At 47.6% G+C, this 26,212-nt stretch overlaps 1 protein-coding gene across 1 annotated transcript in view; it reads right to left on the bottom strand.

Annotated features, from left to right (window-relative positions):
• The window catches only part of LOC135534498 (rho GTPase-activating protein 29-like), a gene marked incomplete at its 5' end in the record, with an annotated part of 35,378 nt that extends 10,647 nt beyond the window's left edge, over window positions 1-24,731 (bottom strand). The window contains 11 exon segments of the mRNA XM_064961462.1: window positions 1,471-1,603; window positions 2,546-2,690; window positions 2,693-2,876; window positions 3,016-3,153; window positions 4,865-5,053; window positions 7,365-7,528; window positions 8,601-8,699; window positions 11,469-11,600; window positions 20,204-20,364; window positions 24,207-24,379; window positions 24,594-24,731. Coding sequence (XP_064817534.1) covers window positions 1,471-1,603; window positions 2,546-2,690; window positions 2,693-2,876; window positions 3,016-3,153; window positions 4,865-5,053; window positions 7,365-7,528; window positions 8,601-8,699; window positions 11,469-11,600; window positions 20,204-20,364; window positions 24,207-24,379; window positions 24,594-24,731 — 1,656 coding nt within the window.
• Between the last annotated feature and the right edge of the window lie 1,481 nt (window positions 24,732-26,212).

Raw genomic sequence — 26,212 nt, 5'->3', positions numbered from 1 at the left:
GGGTAGTCTACAGGTACATATACCTGGTAGTGGTAGTCTACAGGTACATATACCTGGTAGAGTTAGGGGTAGTCTACAGGTACATATACCTGGTAGGGGTAGTCTACAGGTACATATACCTGGTAGAGTTAGGGGTAGTCTACAGGTACATATACCTGGTAGGGGTAGTCTACAGGTACATATACCTGGTAGGGTTAGGGGTAGTCTACAGGTACATATACCTGGTAGGGTTAGGGGTAGTCTACAGGTACATATACCTGGTAGGGGTAGGGGTAGTCTACAGGTACATATACCTGGTAGGGTTAGGGGTAGTCTACAGGTACATATACCTGGTAGGGTTAGGGGTAGTCTACAGGTACATACCTGGTAGGGTTAGGGGTAGTCTACAGGTACATACCTGGTAGAGTTAGGGGTAGTCTACAGGTACATATACCTGGTAGAGTTAGGGGTAGTCTACAGGTACATACCTGGTAGGGGTAGTCTACAGGTACATATACCTGGTAGGGTTAGGGGTAGTCTACAGGTACATACCTGGTAGTGGTAGTCTACAGGTACATATACCTGGTAGGGTTAGGGGTCGTCTACAGGTACATACCTGGTAGGGTTAGGGGTAGTCTACAGGTACATATACCTGGTAGGGGTAGTCTACAGGTACATATACCTGGTAGGGTTAGGGGTAGTCTACAGGTACATACCTGGTAGGGGTAGTCTACAGGTACATATACCTGGTAGGGGTAGTCTACAGGTACATACCTGGTAGGGTTAGGGGTAGTCTACAGGTACATACCTGGTAGGGGTAGTCTACAGGTACATATACCTGGTAGGGTTAGGGGTAGTCTACAGGTACATATACCTGGTAGAGTTAGGGGTAGTCTACAGGTACATACCTGGTAGGGTTAGGGGTAGTCTACAGGTGCATACCTGGTAGGGGTAGTCTACAGGTACATATACCTGGTAGGGTTAGGGGTAGTCTACAGGTACATACCTGGTAGGGTTAGGGGTAGTCTACAGGTACATATACCTGGTAGGGTTAGGGGTAGTCTACAGGTACATACCTGGTAGAGTTAGGGGTAGTCTACAGGTACATACCTGGTAGGGTTAGGGGTAGTCTACAGGTACATATACCTGGTAGGGTTAGGGGTAGTCTACAGGTACATACCTGGTAGGGTTAGGGGTAGTCTACAGGTACATATACCTGGTAGGGTTAGGGGTAGTCTACAGGTACATACCTGGTAGGGTTAGGGGTAGTCTACAGGTACATATACCTGGTAGGGTTAGGGGGTAGTCTACAGGTACATACCTGGTAGGGTTAGGGGTAGTCTACAGGTACATATACCTGGTAGGGTTAGGGGTAGTCTACAGGTACATACCTGGTAGGGTTAGGGGTAGTCTACAGGTACATATACCTGGTAGGGTTAGGGGTAGTCTACAGGTACATACCTGGTAGGGTTAGGATTAACAGCAACTCACCTGGTAGGGGTAGTCAACCAGAGAAGACAGGGAGACCTCTGCGTCAGTCTGTCGGGGTTTGACCAGCGTAGGGCCAAAGATAATGCCCAGATTACTGGCTGTCATCTTGTTCTCCTCTGCCTGCTCTGTCACCCTAGGGGAAGAGATAAATAACATAAATAATGGGGTGTGTGGCAGGTGGGTGGTGAGGGGGAGGGGTGAGGAAGAAGGGAGTGTGGAGAGGGAGATGAGGGGGTGGGGTGTGTGAGGGGGAGGGGTGTGTGAGGGGAGGTGAGGGGGTGGGGTGTGTGAGGTGAGGGGAGGTGAGGGAGTGGGGTGTGTGAGGGAGGTGAGGGGGGGTGAGGGAGTGGGGTGTGTGAGGGGGATGTGAGGGGGTGGGGTGTGTGAGGTGGAGGGGTGTGTGAGGGGAGGTGAGGTGAGGGGGAGGGGTGTGTGAGCGGAGGTGAGGGAGTGGAGTGTATGAAAGGAGGTGGAGAGGGAGGTGAGGGGGTGGGGTGTGTGAGGGGAGGTGGAGAAGGAGGTGAGGGGGTGGGGTGTGTAAGATGAGGGGGGTGAGGGGGAGGGGTGTGTGAGGGGAGGTGGAGAAGGAGGGGGTGGGGTGTGTGGGGGGAGGTGAGGGGGTGGGGTGTATGAGGGGGAGGTGAGGGGGTGGGGTGTGTGAGGGGGAGGTGAGGGGGTGGGGTGTGTGAGAGGAGGTGAGGGAGTGGGGTGTGTGAGGTGGAGGGGTGTGTGGGGGGAGGTGAGGGGGTGTATGAGGGGGGGTGAGGGGGTGGGGTGTATGAGGGGGAGGTGAGGGGGTGGGGTGTATGAGGGGAGGTGAGGGGGTGGGGTGTGTGAGGGGAGGTGGAGAAGGAGGTGAGGGGGTGGGGTGTGTGGGGGGAGGTGAGGGGGTGGGGTGTATGAGGGGGAGGTGAGGGAGTGGGGTGTGTGAGGGGGTGGGGTGTATGAGGGGGAGGTGAGGGGGTGGGGTGTGTGAGGGGGAGGTGAGGGGGTGGGGTGTATGAGGGGGAGGTGAGGGGGTGGGGTGTGTGAGGGGGTGGTGCCTGCATGCATGTGCTTCCACCCATCTCTTTACCTATGTAGGTGTGCCGTGAGGAAGCGGAGTGTCCTGTAGTGTGCAGGAGGAAGCTGTCGTAACAGGTCTCTAATTTTAAAGATGACTCTGTTGAGTTTGATACTGGGCTGTTTGGGCAGCTCTCCTCCTCCAGGTTGGCTGGTCGGCAGGGAGGCTGCTCTCCATCTACCCCAGGCTGGGTGCCTCCTGGTCGGGGTTGTTCACCCCCTGGCCTCCCCTGGTCCTGGAGGACCCTGGCTACAGCCTTCTCTTCGATGATCACCCTCTGGCTCTCCTTGGCCAATCCGATGAAGTCATTATAGTAACGGTACAGGATCAACGGCTCTGGTAACTACAGAAGATATTCATCAATCAAGTAATCAATCAATATCTTTGGGAAATGTGTTGTACATTATTACATAAGAACGATCTAGCAGTGTAAAACAAGGATGCTCTTTATCACCATTTTAATTGAGAAAAAAAACAGAAACCTGTCTCAAGTAGAGTTTGAGCACGTTGGCGATGTCGTGGGGTGAGAGGTCAGAGAGCTCAACCAGGTCTTTGCCGTTCTCAAACGCCTGACACAGCTTCTCCACACGAGACTTTGCACCGTTCACACGGTAGATTCCCTGGACAAACACACAATACACCAGATCACCAACATCAAAGCCCATTAGCTTCAGTTATTGCACATTAGAGACTATGAGAATGGCTTTGGACTGAGACTATGAGAATGGTAAATCATTTAAATGGGAGTGTATCTGAACATGTTAAATCTCTTTTTACAGTTACAGCATCACCCACATTCCATGAGTAATACCTGGTAACAGTTCCATTGGAATCCACTGTCCCACAGCCCAGCCAGTCAATTTATAAACGTAATCTCTCCTGGAAAAGAGTGTCAACACAATATTTCCCCATACTATAAGCCTAGCATTTATTTTGGTACAACGGGGGTTAATATAAGCCTCACCGTGTGCCTATCTGACCTGTGCAACACGTTGCAGGTTTTTTGGCCATCGTGCCACGCATAGAAACGTGACAAGACTGACAGCTTCTATGAGCCAGGCGAATTCATTTATCAGCATCATCGTAATGGATATATCGAAATAAATCTCCAATAGAAAAAGTAAAACAAACCAAAACGCACATAGTTTGTTGTCATTTCTGCTGCTTGATGTGATCGTGTGTTAGCTTTAGTTGGCTAGCTAGCAGAGGAGAACTAAAGATGGCCTAGCGATCCTTCATTAATATATCACATATACATATATATATTCACAAATCAGCTGGTTTGATGAAGTTCTGGTTGCCTATTTATAAATTATTCATTAATTCGTTATTTATTGAAGTTATTGTCTTTTGTAATCATTGAACCTCTGCTAGCTAGCTAGCTAGCTACATGCTAATGATCTGTTTGGCATGGCAACATGAAATGAATAGAATGACTGGGTCAAAGCATCCTAAAATAATTAACGACCAGCCTGTTTGGTGAGCAACTTCAGAACTAACAACTGCCTGGACTATATTGTCTGGTGGAAAGATGAAATAAAACAAATTTACTCTTTTTGTCAGGAGCTATCACACGATAATTCCCGAGGTTCTCTTATTGCTTAAGTATAAAATAAGTAATAACAATACTTAGCTATATTGTGTGCTCCAAAAAAATACATCTTAATATTTTATACAATTACTCAGATATTTTGTTTTGCTATTTTGGATCTGGGGCTCTTCGTAAGGTCAACGTCATCATGAACTTTACCAAGTACCAGGATAATTATTTTTGCCCAAAACCTGGTCGCCTCTGCCAGGAGGCTGAAACTTGGCCACAAGTGACTCTTCCAGCAAGACGATAACCCCAAAATCAACAAAGAAATGGTTGACCACAAAATCAACATTTTACAATGGCCATCTCAGTCTCTGGACTTGAACCCCATTAAAACCCTGTGGTTTGAATTGAAGAGGCCAGTCCATAAGAACAGATGAAGGATATCAAGGATCTGGGAAGATTCTGTATGGGGGAACGGTCTAATATCCCTCCCAATGTGTTCTCCAATCTCAGAAAACATTTTAGAAAAAGAGTCAGTGTTGTTATCCTCGCAAGTGGAGGGTACTGGAGTATTGAAAACAGGGGATCCAATCATTTCCAACCCCATCTCTTTCTCGAAGCGATTGTATTAGCATAGAATAATTAAATGTTTAAATGTTTTTTGAGCGTACAATATAGCTCAGTATCTTTATCAAGGGTGCCAATAATTACAGTGGTGACTGTATATATATACATACATGTCAGTTGTTATGGTTACACAGTATACCTTGGCTTTATAACAGTGTGGGTTTTACCTTGAGGTTGAGCGCTCTGTTCTCTATCTCAGAGGTACACTTCCTGATGATGAAAGGGATCCCATCTGGGCTGTTCTTCGCTGCCTGGGTGAAGTCGATGCCAAACAGCTGGAGTCTTCCCTGCAGCCTCTTATGACCACACTGGATGGCCAGGGTCTCAAGACACTTCTTATGACAGGCCAGGGAGCACTGAGACAGACAGGGAGAGACATGGGAGCACTGAGACAGTAGACAGGAAGAGACATGGGAGCACTGAGACAGTAGATAGGAAGAGACATGGGAGCACTGAGACAGTAGATAGGAAGAGACATGGGAGCACTGAGACAGTAGAGAGGGAGAGACATGGGAGCACTGGGACAGTAGAGAGGGAGAGACATGGGAGCACTGAGACAGCAGACAGGGAGAGACATGGGAGCACTGAGACAGTAGACAGGGAGAGACATGGGAGCACTGAGACAGCAGACAGGGAGAGACATGGGAACACTGAGACAGTAGACAGAGAGAGACATGGGAGCACTGAGACAGTAGACAGGGAGAGACATGGGAGCACTGGGACATTAGACAGAGAGAGACATGGGAGCACTGAGACAGTAGACAGGGAGAGACATGGGAGCACTGAGACAGTAGACAGAGAGAGACATGGGAGCACTGGGACATTAGACAGAGAGAGACATGGGAGCACTGAGACAGTAGACAGGGAGAGACATGGGAGCACTGAGACAGTAGACAGAGAGAGACATGGGAGCACTGAGACAGACAGGGAGAGACATGGGAGCACTGAGACAGTAGACAGGGAGAGACATGGGAGCACTGAGACAGTAGAGAGGGAGAGACATGGGAGCACTGAGACAGCAGACAGGGAGAGACATGGGAGCACTGAGACAGTAGACAGGGAGAGACATGGGAGCACTGAGACAGCAGACAGGGAGAGACATGGGAACACTGAGACAGTAGACAGAGAGAGACATGGGAGCACTGAGACAGTAGACAGGGAGAGACATGGGAGCACTGGGACATTAGACAGAGAGAGACATGGGAGCACTGAGACAGTAGACAGGGAGAGACATGGGAGCACTGAGACAGTAGACAGAGAGAGACATGGGAGCACTGAGACAGTAGACAGGGAGAGACATGGGAGCACTGAGACAGTAGACAGAGAGAGACATGGGAGCACTGAGACAGTAGACAGGGAGAGACATGGGAGCACTGAGACAGTAGACAGGGAGAGACATGGGAGCACTGGGACAGTAGACAGGGAGAGACATGGGAGCACTGAGACAGTAGACAGAGAGAGACATGGGAGCACTGAGACAGTAGACAGGGAGAGACATGGAAGCACTGAGACAGTAGACAGTGAGAGACATGGGAGCACTGAGACAGCAGACAGGGAGAGACATGGGAGCACTGAGACAGTAGACAGGGAGAGACATGGGAGCACTGAGACAGTAGACAGGGAGAGACATGGCAGCACTGAGACAGTAGACAGGGAGAGACATGGGAGCACTGAGACAGTAGACAGGGAGAGACATGGGAGCACTGAGACAGACAGGGAGAGACATGGGAGCACTGAGACAGTAGACAGGGAGAGACATGGCAGCACTGAGACAGTAGACAGGGAGAGACATGGCAGCACTGAGACAGTAGACAGGGAGAGACATGGGAGCACTGAGACAGTAGACAGAGAGAGACATGGGAGAACTGAGACAGACAGGGAGAGACATGGGAGCACTGAGACAGCAGACAGGGAGAGACATGGGAGCACTGAGACAGACAGGGAGAGACATGGGAGCACTGAGACAGTAGACAGGGAGAGACATGGGAGCACTGAGACAGTAGACAGGGAGAGACATGGGAGCACTGAGACAGTAGACAGGGAGAGACATGGGAGCACTGAGACAGTAGACAGGGAGAGACATGGGAGCACTGAGACAGACAGGTAGAGACATGGGAGCACTGAGACAGACAGGGAGAGACATGGGAGCACTGAGAGAGTAGACAGAGAGACAAACATACTTAGATTGGAGGAGAGATCTGAGATTGAAGGAGAGATCTGAGATTGAAGGAGAGATATTAGACTGGAGGAGAGATCTGAGATTGAAGGAGAGATATTAGACTGGAGGAGAGATCTGAGATTGAAGGAGAGATATTAGACTGGAGGATAGATATTAGGATAGGGGGTGCTGTCACAATCCCTGCATTTAGACGGAGCTCTGAGTTTCCTCAGCTTGTGTGTGTGTGTGTGTGTGTGTGTGTGTGTGTGTGTGTGTGTGTGTGTGTGTGTGTGTGTGTGTGTGTGTGTGTGTGTGTGTGTGTGTGTGTGTGTGTGTGTGTGTGTGTGTGTGTGTGTGTGTGTGTGTGTGTGTGAGAGAGAGAGCTTGTATTTCTACCTCTTCACATTCTGCTCCGTGGAACACCACCAGACTGTCACACTCCCTGCATTTAGACGGAGCTCTGAGTTTCCTCAGCTTGTGTGTGTGTGTGTGAGAGCTTGTATTTCTACCTCTTCACATTCTGCTCCGTGGAACACCACCAGACTGTCACACTCCCTGCATTTAGACGGAGCTCTGAGTTTCCTCAGCTTGTGTGTCTGAGATGCCTTGGACATCTGGGCGTTACGAAACGGACCTGGGGAACTGGCTGTCTCTGTCACCATCTCACCCAGACCTGGGAGGGGAAGGGGGAGCGAGTGAGGGAGAGAGGGGGGAATGAGGGGAGGTAGGGAGAGAGAGGGGGGGGGTGGGAGAGAGAGAGAGGGAGGGGAGAGAGAGAGGGGGGGAGAGAGGGGGGGGAGAGAGAGAGAGAGAGGGAGGGGGGGAGAGAGAGAGAGGGGAGGTAGGGAGAGAGAGGGGGGGTGAGGGGAGGTAGGGGAGAGAGGGAGGGGGGGGGAGGGGGGGGGGAGGAAGGAGGGAGGGGGAGAAGGGATGAGGGGAGGTAGGGAGAGAGAGGGGGAGGGAGTGAGGGAGAGAGGGGGAGAGAGAGAGAGAGAGGGGGGAGAGAGAGAGAGAGAAAGAAAGAAAGAGAGGGGGAGAGGAGGGAGGGGGGAGAGAGGGGAGCGAGAGAGAGAGAGAGAGAGAGAGAGAGAGAGAGAGAGAGAGAGAAAGAAAGAGGGGGAGAGGATAGAGAGGGGAGAGAGAGGGGGGACTCCACATTACTTTCCCTAATCTTCACCAAACATATACAATGAATAATCATTGTTGTTATAGGAATGTAATAGAACAGCCTTATTGGACATTAAGTGAATAATCAAACACTTGATCCTTGTGTCATGAACAATTCATTTATACCTGGGACACACATTCAGAACAACTTTACAGAAATATTCATTAATTATCCTTATAATTTAATATCCACATGAATAATAACCCAGAGAGGATTAGTGGTATTGAGTTGGTTTTAACAGTAGCAGAAGTCCCTGATGCCTCGAACAACAAAGAGTTGATCAAAAAATAACACATTCCCCTGCAGGGAGAGAGTTCAGGCTAAAGACAGGAACTTGCTAGCTGTGGCCGCAAGCCAAAACCAACACACCTCATCCCTACAGCTGTGCACAGAGTAAAAAAAAAACACAAAAAAAACATTTAGTGTGAGGGTTGAAGCTCACCGGTCCTCACACATGCAGAGATACACACAAACACGGCAACGACGCACACACCAAAACAGACCAGAACAACTTCAGACCTTGGCTGTGTTAATGACAGCTCTTCAGACAGACAGTCTCTCTCTCTCTCTCTCTTACCGTTGTCTGAGGGTGAAGGTGGCTGTCTCTCATCAAGGTCGTCTGCCGAGGACATAGTGCCAGTGGAGGGGGTTCTGGGTAGTCTGCGTTTAAAGTCACCTGAGAGCAGGAAGTAGAACACTTCCTCAAACATCATATGTGGAACTCTATAGTGCAAACCACTCATTTAACAGACCACGGAAAACACAGATTAAACGTCAAATCTAATAACATGGTTAGCAGATGTTATTGGTCACATGGTTAGCAGATGTTATTGGTCACATGGTTAGCAGATGTTATTGGTCACATGGTTAGCAGATGTTATTGGTCACATGGTTAGCAGATGTTATTGGTCACATGGTTAGCAGATGTTATTGGTCACATGGTTAGCAGATGTTATTGGTCACATGGTTAGCAGATGTTATTGGTCACATACACACGGTTAGCAGATGTTATTGGTCTCATACACACGGTTAGCAGATGTTATTGGTCACATGGTTAGCAGATGTTATTGGTCACATGGTTAGCAGATGTTATTGGTCACATGGTTAGCAGATGTTATTGGTCACATGGTTAGCAGATGTTATTGGTCACATGGTTAGCAGATGTTATTGGTCACATGGTTAGCAGATGTTATTGGTCACATGGTTAGCAGATGTTAATGGTCACATACACATGGTAAGCAGATGTTAATGCGAGTGTAGTGAAATGCTTGTGCTTCTAGTTCCGACAATGCAGTAATATCTATCAAGTAATCTAACAATTCCACAACAACTACCTAATACACACAAATCTAAAAGGGTTGAATGAGAATATGTACATATAAATATATGGATGAGCGATGACCGAGCAGCATAGGCAAGATGCAGTAGATGGTATAAAATACAGTATATATATATATTTTTTTTTTAATTTTACCTTTATTTTACTAGGCAAGTCAGTTAAGAACAAATTCTTATTTTCAATGACGGCCTAGGAACAGTGGGTTAACTGCCTGTTCAGGGACAGAACGACAGATTTGTACCTTGTCAGCTCGGGGGTTTGAACTTGCAACCTTTCGGAGCATCTGGTCTCCCATCCAGGAGCTGACCAGGACCAATGTTACAATCTCTGATGTCTCTCTGAAAGGCAACCCTTGCTCGAATTTCGTCTACCTTGTTGTCAAGAGACTGGACATTGGCGAGAAGTATACTGGGGAGCGGTGGACGATGTGCACGTCTACGGAGCCTGAACAGGAGGCCGCTTCGTCTGGCCCTTCTGCGGCGTCATTGTTTTGGGACGGCTTCTGGGATTAGATCCCTTGTCCTGGGTGGTGGTCCGAACAGAGGATCTGATCCCTTGTCCTGGGTGATGGTCCGAACAGAGGATCTGATCCCTTGTCCTGGGTGGTGGTCCGAACAGAGGATCTGATCCCTTGTCCTGGGTGGTGGTCCGAACAGAGGATCTGATCCCTTGTCCTGGGTGGTGGCCCGAACAGAGGATCCACTTTGGGAAATACAAAACCAAATCCACTTTGGGAAAGTTGACATTGCTCTTATATCCAATAGTTCCTCCCGTCTGTATGTAATAAGACTTAGGATTTCCTGGGGTAACAGTGGAATAAATGGGGCGGCAGGGTAGCCTAGTGGTTAGAGCGTTGGACTAGTAAACGGAAGGTTGCGAGTTCAAACCCCCGAGCTGACAAGGTACAAATCTGTCGTTCTTCCCCTGAACAGGCAGTTAACCCACTGTTCCTAGGCCGTCATTGAAAATAGGAATTTGTTCTTAACTGACTTGCCTGGTTAAATAAAGGTAAAATTAAAAATTAAAAAATAAATAAATAATACATTAAAAAAACTAAATACTGCAGAGTTTCCTAAGGACTCGAAACGAGGCGACCATCTCTGTCGGTGCCACCTTGCACTTCTGTATTTGATATGTATATATACACTGTGTTTTGGTGCCACAACACAGCCCTACCTATAAATAGGGCCTGGAGTTGTTCCTAGTGAGGTCACATGGTCAGCAGAAACTCTTGGGCCCTACTGATAAGGCCAGTGCTGGGATGTGTCATGTTCCCTTACCTGGTGATGTGTTGGTTCATGTTCTTATCTGGTGTTGTGTTGGTTCATGTTCTTATCTGGTGTTGTGTTGGTTCATGCTCTTATCTGGTGTTGTGTTGGTTCATGTTTTTACCTGGTGTTGTGTTGGTTCATGCTCTTATCTGGTGTTGTGTTGGTTCATGTTTTTACCTGGTGTTGTGTTGGTTCATGTTTTTACCTGGTGTTGTGTTGGTTCATGTTCTTATCTGGTGTTGTGTTGGTTCATGTTTTTACCTGGTGTTGTGTTGGTTCATGTTCTTATCTGGTGTTGTGTTGGTTCATGTTGTGTTGGTTCATGTTCTTATCTGGTGTTGTGTTGGTTCATGTTCTTATCTGGTGTTGTGTTGGTTCATGTTCTTATCTGGTGTTGTGTTGGTTCATGTTCTTATCTGGTGTTGTGTTGGTTCATGTTCTTATCTGGTGTTGTGTTGGTTCATGTTTTTACCTGGTGTTATGTTGGTTCATGTTTTTACCTGGTGATGTGTTGGTTCATGTTTTTACCTGGTGTTGTGTTGGTTCATGTTTTTACCTGGTGTTGTGTTGGTTCATGTTTTTACCTGTTGTTGTGTTGGTTCATGTTTTTACCTGGTGTTGTGTTGGTTCATGTTTTTACCTGGTGTTATGTTGGTTCATGTTTTTACCTGGTGTTGTGTTGGTTCATGTTTTTACCTGGTGTTGTGTTGGTTCATGTTTTATCTGGTGTTGTGTTGGTTCATATTTTTACCTGGTGTTGTGTTGGTTCATATTTTTACCTGGTGTTGTGTTGGTTCATGTTTTTACCTGGTGTTGTGTTGGTTCATGTTTTTACCTGGGCTCGCTGTGGGGGAGTCCATGGACTGGGACTCACTGCTGCCTCCAGCACTCTCTGAGTCACTACACATCCCCCTGTCCTGGATACCTAATGCCCAGGCTCTCAACGGGCCCTGTCCCCCTCTCAGACCTGGAGGAGAGAGAACCGAGACGAGAGACGAGAGGGGAGGAAAGAGAGAAGCGATAGGAGAGGAAGAGAAAGAGAGAGATAGGTATTAGCAATATGGTAATTGGCCATCAGGTTCTCTAAGATACAAATATTTTGTGTCAGGGTTCTCCCCAAAGAATGTAAGAGATGGGCTGAGACACCTAAAAAAATTGGTTTTGCTCTAGATTACAGGAAATGCCCCCTCCCCAGCCAGTCAGCAGCACCTCCTTGTTAAAACATCCTGGCGAGAACCCTGTGTATCATAACATTTCTTGTGTGTACGTACGGGTTCATTTGGATTTGGCCAATCAGAGTCATGGACAGTTTACGACCTAATCTTACTTGTCACATGCTTTGTAAACAACAGGTGTCGACGATTACTAACGGGCGCTTCCAAACAAGAAGAGAGAAAAACAAATGTTATAATCGCCCTATTCTCACCTGACCTGCTCCGGGCCAACTGTCTGGCTACAGTGTGGCCACAGTATACCAACAGTCTGGCTACAGTATACCAACTGTCTGGCTACAGTGTGGCTACAGCATACCAACTGTCTGGCTACAGTATACCAACAGTCTGGCTACAGTATACCAACTGTCTGGCTACAGTGTGGCTACAGCATACCAACTGTCTGGCTACAGTATACCAAGTGTCTGGCTACAGTCTGGCTACAGCATACCAACTGTCTGGCTACAGTGTGGCTACAGCATACCAACTGTCTGGCTACAGTATACCAACTGTCTGGCTACAGTCTGGCTACAGCATACCAACTGTCTGGCTACAGTGTGGCTACAGCATACCAACTGTCTGGCTACAGTATACCAACTGTCTGGCTACAGTCTGGCTACAGCATACCAACTGTCTGGCGACAGTATACCAACTGTCTGGCTACAGTATACCAACTGTCTGGCTACAGTATACCAACGGTCTGGCTACAGTATACCAAATGTCTGGCTACAGTATACCAACTGTCTGGCTACAGCATACCAACTGTCTGGCTACAGCATACCAACTGTCTGGCTACAGCATACCAACTGTCTGGCGACAGCATACCAACTAACTGGCTACAGTATACCAACTGTCTGGCTACAGTCTGGCTACAGTATACCAACTGTCTGGCGACAGTATACCAACAATCTGGCTACAGTCTGGCTACAGCATACCAACTATCTGGCTACAGTATACCAACTGTCTGGCTACAGTATACCAACTGTCTGGCGACAGCATACCAACTATCTGGCTACAGTATACCAACTGTCTGGCTACAGTCTGGCTACAGAATACCAACTGTCTGGCGACAGTATACCAACAATCTGGCTAAAGTCTGGCTACAGCATACCAACTATCTGGCTACAGCATACCAACTGTCTGGCTACAGTCTGGCTACAGCATACCAACTGTCTGGCTACAGTCTGGCTACAGCATACCAACTGTCTGGCGACAGCATACCAACTATCTGGCTACAGTATACCAACTGTCTGGCTACAGTCTGGCTACAGTATACCAACTGTCTGGCGACAGTATACCAACAATCTGGCTACAGTCTGGCTACAGCATACCAACTATCTGGCTACAGTATACCAACTGTCTGGCTACAGTATACCAACTGTCTGGCGACAGCATACCAACTATCTGGCTACAGTATACCAACTGTCTGGCTACAGTCTGGCTACAGAATACCAACTGTCTGGCGACAGTATACCAACAATCTGGCTAAAGTCTGGCTACAGCATACCAACTATCTGGCTACAGCATACCAACTGTCTGGCTACAGTCTGGCTACAGCATACCAACTGTCTGGCTACAGCATACCAACTGTCTGGCTGCAGTATACCAACTGTCTGGCTACAGTATACCAACTGTCTGGCTACAGTCTGGCTACAGCATACCAACAGTCTGGCCACAGCATACCAACAGTCTGGCCGCAGCATACCAACAGTCTGGCTACAGCATACCAACTGTCTGGCTACAGCATACCAACTGTCTGGCTACAGTATACCAACTGTCTGGCTACAGTATACCAAGTGTCTGGCTACAGTCTGGCTACAGCATACCAACTGTCTGGCTACAGTGTGGCTACAGCATACCAACTGTCTGGCTACAGTATACCAACTGTCTGGCTACAGTCTGGCTACAGCATACCAACTGTCTGGCTACAGTGTGGCTACAGCATACCAACTGTCTGGCTACAGTATACCAACTGTCTGGCTACAGTCTGGCTACAGCATACCAACTGTCTGGCGACAGTATACCAACTGTCTGGCTACAGTATACCAACTGTCTGGCTACAGTATACCAACGGTCTGGCTACAGTATACCAAATGTCTGGCTACAGTATACCAACTGTCTGGCTACAGTATACCAACTGTCTGGCTACAGCATACCAACTGTCTGGCTACAGCATACCAACTGTCTGGCGACAGCATACCAACTAACTGGCTACAGTATACCAACTGTCTGGCTACAGTCTGGCTACAGTATACCAACTGTCTGGCGACAGTATACCAACAATCTGGCTACAGTCTGGCTACAGCATACCAACTATCTGGCTACAGTATACCAACTGTCTGGCTACAGTATACCAACTGTCTGGCGACAGCATACCAACTATCTGGCTACAGTATACCAACTGTCTGGCTACAGTCTGGCTACAGAATACCAACTGTCTGGCGACAGTATACCAACAATCTGGCTAAAGTCTGGCTACAGCATACCAACTATCTGGCTACAGCATACCAACTGTCTGGCTACAGTCTGGCTACAGCATACCAACTGTCTGGCTACAGCATACCAACTGTCTGGCTGCAGTATACCAACTGTCTGGCTACAGTATACCAACTGTCTGGCTACAGTCTGGCTACAGCATACCAACAGTCTGGCCACAGCATACCAACAGTCTGGCCGCAGCATACCAACAGTCTGGCTACAGCATACCAACTGTCTGGCTACAGCATACCAACTGTCTGGCTACAGTATACCAACTGTCTGGCTACAGTATACCAAGTGTCTGGCTACAGTCTGGCTACAGCATACCAACTGTCTGGCTACAGTGTGGCTACAGCATACCAACTGTCTGGCTACAGTATACCAACTGTCTGGCTACAGTCTGGCTACAGCATACCAACTGTCTGGCTACAGTGTGGCTACAGCATACCAACTGTCTGGCTACAGTATACCAACTGTCTGGCTACAGTCTGGCTACAGCATACCAACTGTCTGGCGACAGTATACCAACTGTCTGGCTACAGTATACCAACTGTCTGGCTACAGTATACCAACGGTCTGGCTACAGTATACCAAATGTCTGGCTACAGTATACCAACTGTCTGGCTACAGTATACCAACTGTCTGGCTACAGCATACCAACTGTCTGGCTACAGCATACCAACTGTCTGGCGACAGCATACCAACTAACTGGCTACAGTATACCAACTGTCTGGCTACAGTCTGGCTACAGTATACCAACTGTCTGGCGACAGTATACCAACAATCTGGCTACAGTCTGGCTACAGCATACCAACTATCTGGCTACAGTATACCAACTGTCTGGCTACAGTATACCAACTGTCTGGCGACAGCATACCAACTATCTGGCTACAGTATACCAACTGTCTGGCTACAGTCTGGCTACAGAATACCAACTGTCTGGCGACAGTATACCAACAATCTGGCTAAAGTCTGGCTACAGCATACCAACTATCTGGCTACAGCATACCAACTGTCTGGCTACAGTCTGGCTACAGCATACCAACTGTCTGGCTACAGCATACCAACTGTCTGGCGACAGTATACCAACTGTCTGGCTACAGTATACCAACTGTCTGGCTACAGTATACCAACGGTCTGGCTACAGTATACCAAATGTCTGGCTACAGTATACCAACTGTCTGGCTACAGTATACCAACTGTCTGGCTACAGCATACCAACTGTCTGGCTACAGCATACCAACTGTCTGGCGACAGCATACCAACTAACTGGCTACAGTATACCAACTGTCTGGCTACAGTCTGGCTACAGTATACCAACTGTCTGGCGACAGTATACCAACAATCTGGCTACAGTCTGGCTACAGCATACCAACTATCTGGCTACAGTATACCAACTGTCTGGCTACAGTATACCAACTGTCTGGCGACAGCATACCAACTATCTGGCTACAGTATACCAACTGTCTGGCTACAGTCTGGCTACAGAATACCAACTGTCTGGCGACAGTATACCAACAATCTGGCTAAAGTCTGGCTACAGCATACCAACTATCTGGCTACAGCATACCAACTGTCTGGCTACAGTCTGGCTACAGCATACCAACTGTCTGGCTACAGTCTGGCTACAGCATACCAACTGTCTGGCGACAGCATACCAACTATCTGGCTACAGTATACCAACTGTCTGGCTACAGTCTGGCTACAGTATACCAACTGTCTGGCGACAGTATACCAACAATCTGGCTACAGTCTGGCTACAGCATACCAACTATCTGGCTACAGTATACCAACTGTCTGGCTACAGTATACCAACTGTCTGGCGACAGCATACCAACTATCTGGCTACAGTATACCAACTGTCTGGCTACAGTCTGGCTACAGAATACCAACTGTCTGGCGACAGTATACCAACAATCTGGCTAAAGTCTGGCTACAGCATACCAACTATCTGGCTACAGCATACCAACTGTCTGGCTACAGTCTGGCTACAGCATACCAACTGTCTGGCTACAGCATACCAACTGTCTGGCTGCAGTATACCAACTGTCTGGCTACAGTATACCAACTGTCTGGCTACAGTCTGGCTACAGCATACCAACAGTCTGGCCACAGCATACCAACAGTCTGGCCGCAGCATACCAACAGTCTGGCTACAGCATACCAACTGTCTGGCTACAGCATACCAACTGTCTGGCTACAGTATACCAACTGTCTGGCTACAGTATACCAAGTGTCTGGCTACAGTCTGGCTACAGCATACCAACTGTCTGGCTACAGTGTGGCTACAGCATACCAACTGTCTGGCTACAGTATACCAACTGTCTGGCTACAGTCTGGCTACAGCATACCAACTGTCTGGCTACAGTGTGGCTACAGCATACCAACTGTCTGGCTACAGTATACCAACTGTCTGGCTACAGTCTGGCTACAGCATACCAACTGTCTGGCGACAGTATACCAACTGTCTGGCTACAGTATACCAACTGTCTGGCTACAGTATACCAACAGTCTGGCTACAGTATACCAAATGTCTGGCTACAGTATACCAACTGTCTGGCTACAGTATACCAACTGTCTGGCTACAGCATACCAACTGTCTGGCTACAGCATACCAACTGTCTGGCGACAGCATACCAACTAACTGGCTACAGTATACCAACTGTCTGGCTACAGTCTGGCTACAGTATACCAACTGTCTGGCGACAGTATACCAACAATCTGGCTACAGTCTGGCTACAGCATACCAACTATCTGGCTACAGTATACCAACTGTCTGGCTACAGTATACCAACTGTCTGGCGACAGCATACCAACTATCTGGCTACAGTATACCAACTGTCTGGCTACAGCATACCAACTGTCTGGCTACAGTATACCAACTGTCTGGCTACAGTATACCAAGTGTCTGGCTACAGTCTGGCTACAGCATACCAACTGTCTGGCGACAGTATACCAACTGTCTGGCTACAGTATACCAACTGTCTGGCTACAGTATACCAACGGTCTGGCTACAGTATACCAAATGTCTGGCTACAGTATACCAACTGTCTGGCTACAGTATACCAACGGTCTGGCTACAGTATACCAAGTGTCTGGCTACAGTGTGGCTACAGCATACCAACTGTCTGGCTACAGTATACCAACTGTCTGGCTACAGTCTGGCTACAGCATACCAACTGTCTGGCTACAGTGTGGCTACAGCATACCAACTGTCTGGCTACAGTATACCAACTGTCTGGCTACAGTCTGGCTACAGCATACCAACTGTCTGGCGACAGTATACCAACTGTCTGGCTACAGTATACCAACTGTCTGGCTACAGTATACCAACGGTCTGGCTACAGTATACCAAATGTCTGGCTACAGTATACCAACTGTCTGGCTACAGCATACCAACTATCTGGCTACAGTATACCAACTGTCTGGCTACAGTATACCAACTGTCTGGCGACAGCATACCAACTATCTGGCTACAGTATACCAACTGTCTGGCTACAGTCTGGCTACAGAATACCAACTGTCTGGCGACAGTATACCAACAATCTGGCTAAAGTCTGGCTACAGCATACCAACTATCTGGCTACAGCATACCAACTGTCTGGCTACAGTCTGGCTACAGCATACCAACTGTCTGGCTACAGTCTGGCTACAGCATACCAACTGTCTGGCGACAGCATACCAACTATCTGGCTACATTATACCAACTGTCTGGCTACAGTCTGGCTACAGTATACCAACTGTCTGGCGACAGTATACCAACAATCTGGCTACAGTCTGGCTACAGCATACCAACTATCTGGCTACAGTATACCAACTGTCTGGCTACAGTATACCAACTGTCTGGCGACAGCATACCAACTATCTGGCTACAGTATACCAACTGTCTGGCTACAGTCTGGCTACAGAATACCAACTGTCTGGCGACAGTATACCAACAATCTGGCTAAAGTCTGGCTACAGCATACCAACTATCTGGCTACAGCATACCAACTGTCTGGCTACAGTCTGGCTACAGCATACCAACTGTCTGGCTACAGCATACCAACTGTCTGGCTGCAGTATACCAACTGTCTGGCTACAGTATACCAACTGTCTGGCTACAGTCTGGCTACAGCATACCAACAGTCTGGCCACAGCATACCAACAGTCTGGCCGCAGCATACCAACAGTCTGGCTACAGCATACCAACTGTCTGGCTACAGCATACCAACTGTCTGGCTACAGTATACCAACTGTCTGGCTACAGTATACCAAGTGTCTGGCTACAGCATACCAACTGTCTGGCTACAGCATACCAACTGTCTGGCTACAGTTTACCAACTGTCTGGCTACAGCATACCAACTGTCTGGCTACAGCTTACCAACTGTCTGGCTACAGCATACCAACTGTCTGGCTACAGCTTACCAACTGTCTGGCTACAGCATACCAACTGTCTGGCTACAGCATACCAGCTGTAGAGGTACTGTACCTTGTGTTGGGTAGAGGTACTGTACCTTGTGTTGTGTTGGGTAGAGGTACTGTACCTTGTGTTGGGTAGAGATACTGTACCTTGTGTTGTGTTGGGTAGAGGTACTGTACCTTGTGTTGGGTAGAGATACTGTACCTTGTGTTGTGTTGGGTAGAGGTACTGTACCTTGTGTTGGGTAGAGATACTGTACCTTGTGTTGTGTTGGGTAGAGGTACTGTACCTTGTGTTGTGTTGGGTAGAGGTACTGTACCTTGTATTGCGTTGGGTAGAGGTACTGTACCTTGTGTTGTGTTGGGTAGAGGTACTGTACCTTGTGTTGTGTTGGGTAGAGGTACTGTACCTTGTATTGTGTTGGGTAGAGGTACTGTACCTTGTGTTGTGTTGGGTAGAGGTACTGTACCTTGTATTGTGTTGGGTAGAGGTACTGTACCTTGTGTTGGGTAGAGGTACTGTACCTTGTGTTGGGTTGGGTAGAGGTACTGTACCTTGTGTTGTGTTGGGTAGAGGTACTGTACCTTGTGTTGTGTTGGGTAGAGGTACTGTACCTTGTGTTGTGTTGGGTAGAGGTACTGTACCTTGTGTTGTGTTGGGTAGAGGTACTGTACCTTGTATTGTGTTGGGTAGAGGTACTGTACCTTGTGTTGGGTAGAGGTACTGTACCTTGTGTTGTGTTGGGTAGAGGTACTGTACCTTGTGTTGGGTAGTGGTACTGTACCTTGTGTTGGGTAGAGATACTGTAACTTGTGTTGGGTAGTGGTACTGTACCTTGTGTTGTGTTGGGTAGAGGTACTGTACCTTGTGTTGTGTTGGGTAGAGGTACTGTACCTTGTGTTGTGTTGGGTAGAGGTACTGTACCTTGTGTTGGGTAGAGGTACTGTACCTTGTGTTGGGTAGAGGTACTGTACCTTGTGTTGGGTAGAGGTACTGTACCTTGTGTTGGGTAGAGGTACTGTACCTTGTGTTGGGTAGAGGTACTGTACCTTGTGTTGGGTAGAGGTATTGTACCTTGTGTTGTGTTGGGTAGAGGTACTGTACCTTGTGTTGTGTTGGGTAGAGGTACTGTACCTTGTGTTGTGTTGGGTAGAGGTACTGTACCTTGTGTTGTGTTGGGTAGAGGTACTGTACCTTGTGTTGGGTAGTGGTACTGTACCTTGTGTTGTGTTGGGTAGAGGTACTGTACCTTGTGTTGTGTTGGGTAGAGGTGCTGTACCTTGTGTTGTGTTGGGTAGAGGTACTGTACCTTGTGTTGTGTTAGGTAGAGGTACTGTACCTTGTGTTGGGTAGAGGTACTGTATCTTGTGTTGTGTTGGGTAGAGGTACTGTACCTTGTGTTGGGTAGTGGTACTGTACCTTGTATTGTGTTGGGTAGAGGTTTTGTTTACTACTATTGTCTGACTGTGTCTCCGTACCTTGTATGTCCGTGGTGCTGTTGGACCTTTCCCCAGGTCGTGACCCCAGAGGACTATCCACCTCGTCGCCACTCAGGACGTCACCGGAGATGAGGGACACCTGGGACAGGTTACTATGGGAACTGGTGCTGCCCGTTGAACGCTTGTTGAACACAGAAAACCTTTAGAGGGAGGCAGACAGACTGTTAAATATTAACTTGGAGGGGCAAGTTTAGCCCACCCAAGGTCGATGGCCGTGCCCCCACTGAAATCAAATTAGCATAATAAGAAAATTCCCATAAACATGTGTCAGTTTAAGGTAGAGATACAGTATCTGTAGTTTTTTTGTTGCATTGAATGCATTTCTATCCACCAAATACGCGTTTGTCACACTTTAGCATCTGCCGTGAAAGTTTGTTTGTCAGACCAAATCTTCTCACAAAATCGTCAGGTCGCGTTCAAAATGGTTTGACCCGCTTTACAAACCCTCTGAAGTGGATATCTGCCAACTTCTGTCTGTCGTGTCCAAACAGTTTGAGACTCTTTCCCCCGAGGACGCCCACAGGCCTCCCAGCAGCAACAACAACAGGATGAGGACGACCCTGGCTTGTACAGGGCCTTCGGAAAGTATTCAGACCTTGACTCTTTTTACACATTTAGTTACGTTGCAGCCTTACTCTAAAATCTATTAATGAACCTATTCCCCTCATCAATCTAAACACAATACCCCATAATGACATCACAATACCCCATAATGACATCACAATACCCCATAATGACATCACAATACCCCATAATGACAAAGCCATAACAGTTTTTTTTAGACATTTTTGCAAACGTATTAAAAATAAAACAGAAATACCTAATTTACAGGGCCTCCCGAGTGGGGACACGGTCTAAGGCACTGCATCGCTATAAGCGTCCCTTTAAACCCGGGTTCGTGTGTCGCAGCCGGCCGCCCACCGGCACACAATTGGCCCAGTGTCATCCGGGTTAGGGGAAGGAATGTTCTAGTCCCATCGTGCTCTAGAGACCCCTGTGGCAGGCCGGGCGCATGCACGCTGTACGGTGTTTCCTTCCTTCCCCCTGTCCTTTGTGATTCCTGGTTAAGCGTAGCAGTGTGTAAAAAAAGCAGTGCGTGTTTCAGAGGCTCTGGACCGTCGACTCTCCCGAGTCCGTATGGGAGTTGCAGTGACGGGACAAGGGTAGTCATTTAGGCAGGTTACCTTCGTGTTCTTGGGCCCAGGGACTATGGTGGTCTGCTTGAAACGTGTAGCTTTACAGACTCGGTCAGGGAGAGTTTGAAAATGTCAGTGAAGACACTTGCCAGTTGGTCAGCGCATGCTCGGAGAATACGTCCTGGTAATCCGTCTCGCCCTGCGGCCTTGTGAATGTTGACCTGTTTAAAGGTCTTACTCACATCGGCTATGGAGAGTGGGATCACACAGTTGTCCGGAACAGCTGGTGCTCTCATGCATGCTTCAGTGTTGCTTGCCTTGAAGTGAGCATATTACTCATTTAGCTCGTCTGGTAGGCTCGTGTCACAGGGCAGCTCGCGGCTATGCTTCCCTTTGTAGTCTGTAATAGTTTGCAGGCCCTGCCACATAAGACGAGCGTCGGAGCCGGTGTAGTACGATTCAATCTCAGTCCTGTATTGATGCTTTGCCTGTTTGATGGTTCGTCAGAGGGCATAGCGGGGTTTCTTATAAGCATCAGAGTCCAGCTCCTCGATAGTTGCTGCTCTACCCTTTAGATCAGTGTGTCCTGTAGTTTAGCTTCATCTGACCATTTGTTTTATAGACCGAGTCACTGGTACTTCCTGCTTTAGTTGTTGCAAATTCTGAGGCTGGTAACTCTAATGAACTTATCCTCTGCAGCAGAGGTAAGTCTGGGTCTTCCTTTCCTGTGGTGGTCCTCATGAGAGCCAGTTTCATCATAGCGCTTTATGGTTTTTTGAAAGTTCTTGAAATTTTCCGGATTGACTGACTTCCATGTCTTAAAGTAATGATGGATAGTCATTTATATATATTGCTTATTTGAGCTGTTCTTGCCATAATATGGACTTGGTCTTTTACCAAGTAGGGCTATCTTCTGTATACCACCCCTACCTTGTCACAACACAACTGATTGGCTCAAACACATTAAGAAGGAAATAAATTCCATAAATGTACTTTTAAGACGGCACACCTGTTAATTGAAATGCATTCCAGGTGACGACCTCATGAAGCTGGTTGAGAGAATGCCAAGAGTGTGCAAAGCAGTCATCAAGGCAAAGGGTGGCTACTTTGACGAATGTCAAATATGAAATATATTTTGATTTGTTTAACACTTTTTGGGTTACTACATGATTCCAGTGTTGACGTCTTCACTATTATTCTACAATGTAGAAAATAGTAAAAATGAAGAAAAACCATTGAATGTGTAGGTGTTCTAAAACTTTTGTTACATGTTACATACATGTTCCCTTTGAGAAACATTGATTTAATCACTCAAGTAGAGCGCCGAACTTTTTGAGCTAGTTCAAAACGCTGAGCCAGAATCCCACACTCAATCTACTGTGCTACATTCAGTGCTCTCCACAGGTATTTCCTCAGGAAGGGCTCGAATTCAACTCTCTCCCTACTACTCTCTCTCTCTCCCTAACTCACTCTCTAACTCACTCTCTCTCCCTAACTCACTCTCTCCCTACTCTCTCTCTCTCCCTAACTCTCTCTCTCTCCCTACTCACTCTCTCTCCCTACTCACTCTCTCTCCCTACTCACTCTCTCTCCCTACTACTCTCTCTCTCTCCCTACTCACTCTCTCTCCCTACTCACTATCTCTCCCTACTCACTATCTCTCCCTAACTCACTCTCTCTCCCTAACTCACTCACCCTCCCTAACTCACTCTCTCTCCCTACTACTCTCTCTCTCTCCCTAACTCACTCTCTCTCCCTAACTCACTCTCTCTCCCTACTACTCTCTCTCTCTCCCTAACTCACTCACCCTCCCTAACTCACTCTCTCTCCCTACTCACTCTCTCTCCCTAACTCACTCTCTCTCCCTAACTCACTCTCTCTCCCTACTACACTCTCTCTCCCTAACTCACTCTCTCTCCCTAACTCACTCTCTCTCCCTAACTCACTCTCTCTCCCTACTCACTCTCTCTCCCTAACTCACTCACCCTCCCTAACTCACTCACCCTCCCTAACTCACTCTCTATCTCCCTAACTCACTCTCTCTCCCTACTACTCTCTCTCTCTCCCTAACTCACTCTCTCTCCCTAACTCACTCACCCTCCCTAACTCACTCTCTCTCCCTAACTCACTCTCTCTCCCTACTCACTCTCTCTCCCTACTCACTTTCTCTCCCTACTCACTCTCTCTCCCTACTCACTCTCTCTCCCTAACTCACTCTCTCTCCCTAACTCACTCACCCTCCCTAACTCACTCTCTCTCCCTACTACTCTCTCTCTCTCCCTAACTCACTCTCTCTCCCTAACTCACTCTCTCTCCCTAACTCACTCTCTCTCCCTAACTCACTCTCTCTCCCTAACTCACTCTCTCTCCCTAACTCACTCTCTCTCCCTAACTCATAGTGTTACTCTTTGTGAGAAGTCAGTACTACTGTACACGGACAGTAACAGAACATGGAAGACAATGGGAGTTTATGAGGGAAAAGGCGCCAGTCCACAATCAAACTGAAACTGTTTTCATTTTCTCTCCGATTCTGTTTGTGTCTCTAGCAAAAAAACAAAAGTGAAACTGCAATGAAACACCTGGTTAAACGTTAGGACTTTGACGAAAACAAAACAATGACTGAAGACTAAACTTTGACCTTTAGTTGTTGTTTTAAAATGCTTGTTCCAAATGCCCCTATGCCTTGTGTTATTCACTCTCAGTGAACCTTGACGTAGGACTTGTAAGTCCCCCAAAAAATCTAAATGGAGCACAAATCAATATTTAGTGTACTGGCGAGGTCTTTGTGGACTCCGATGTCATTTGAGACAAAGCCTAAGTATGTAAGTGAGTATAAGTTGACTAACCGTTCATCAACGGAGAAGGACTCCATGTGTAACTGATCTTTGGGAAGATTACGGACAAACTCGGCGTATCTCTGTCCAGGCTCGTACATCTTAGCGTTTTCACACAGGGCCTGGTAGTGGCCGGGGAGAGACACGGTCTGGGCCTGCTGCAGCTGGAGCCAGTTGACGGTCACCTGGAGAAAGAGAGAGAGAGAGAGGGGGAAAGTTAGAATGCTTTCAAATAGGATTTACGGCATTTTGCCCCTTTAAAAAAAAACAACAACATTGGACAATGTTTATATATGACGCCCTTATATACAGACCCATTTTGATCAGATTCAGATAAACTCCGGAGCTATACTCATGTCAAGCCTGGCTCCTGAAACTCCTGAAGAGACTATAACTTACAGCTTTGAGTGTGAGGTCACACTGAGTCACCAGTTCTCTGATCTGAGTGAGGATGTCTGTCTTGGTGCTGGCCAGCTCTGCCCTCCTGGCTCCTGCATCAGTTACACACACTCTGTACTGGTCTCTGGCATCCTCAGCCTGAGAGAGAGATAGAGAGAGAGAGAGCAATTAACACAGGAGAGAGAGAGAGAGAGAGAGAGAGAGAGAGAGAGAGAGGGGAATAACAGGCTCTGTACTGGTAGAGAGAGGGGGAGAGGAATGGCATAACCTGTTATTATCTGAATGAGTGTGGATCTATCTCACCTGTTATTATCTGAATGAGTGTGGATCTATCTCACCTGTTATTATCTGAATGAGTGTGGATCTATCTCACCTGTTATTATCTGAATGAGTGTGGATCTATCTCACCTGTTATTATCTGAATGAGTGTGGATCTATCTCACCTGTTATTATCTGAATGAGTGTGGATCTATCTCACCTGTTATTATCTGAATGAGTGTGGATCTATCTCACCTGTTATTATCTGAATGAGTGTGGATCTATCTCACCTGTTATTATCTGAATGAGTGTGGATCTATCTCACCTGTTCAATTCTTTCAGAACTACACAGGAGCCTTGGAGGCCTTCTAACAGGCTAGTTATACATCAGCCGCACAGGGGTACAGACATCAGTAACACAGGGGTATAGAGATCAGTAACACAGGGGTACAGAGATCAGTAACACAGGGGTACGGAGATCAGTAACACAGGGGTACAGAGATCAGTAACACAGGGGTATAGAGATCAGTAACACAGGGGTACGGAGATCAGTAACACAGGGGTACAGAGATCAGTAACACAGGGGTACAGAGATCAGTAACACAGGGGTACAGAGATCAGTAACACAGGGGTGCAGAGATCAGTAACACAGGGGTACAGACATCAGTAACACAGGGGTACAGAGATCAGTAACACAGGGGTACAGAGATCAGTAACACAGGGGTACAGAGATCAGTAACACAGGGTACGGAGATCAGTAACACAGGGGTACAGAGATCAGTAACACAGGGTACAGAGATCAGTAACACAGGGGTACAGAGATCAGTAACACAGGGGTACAGAGATCAGTAACACAGGGGTACAGAGATCAGTAACACAGGGGTACGGAGATCAGTAACACAGGGGTACAGAGATCAGTAACACAGGGGTACAGAGATCAGTAACACAGGGGTACGGAGATCAGTAACACAGGGGTACAGAGATCAGTAACACAGGGGTACAGAGATCAGTAACACAGGGGTACGGAGATCAGTAACACAGGGGTACGGAGATCAGTAACACAGGGGTACGGAGATCAGTAACACAGGGGTACAGAGATCAGTAACACAGGGGTACGGAGATCAGTAACACAGGGGTACGGAGATCAGTAACACAGGGGTACGGAGATCAGTAACACAGGGGTACACGGAGATCAGTAACACAGAGGTACGGAGATCAGTAACACAGGGGTACAGAGATCAGTAACACAGGGGTACAGAGATCAGTAACACAGGGGTACAGAGATCAGTAAACATCAGGGGTACAGAGATCAGTAACACAGGGGTACAGAGATCAGTAACACAGGGGTACAGAGATCAGTA

This window comes from Oncorhynchus masou, unplaced genomic scaffold (genome assembly GCF_036934945.1).
Source record: "Oncorhynchus masou masou isolate Uvic2021 unplaced genomic scaffold, UVic_Omas_1.1 unplaced_scaffold_3485, whole genome shotgun sequence".
Lineage (NCBI taxonomy): Eukaryota > Metazoa > Chordata > Actinopteri > Salmoniformes > Salmonidae > Oncorhynchus > Oncorhynchus masou.
Note: the sequence above shows the minus strand (reverse complement) of the source record. Positions and strands in the feature narration are given on the sequence as shown.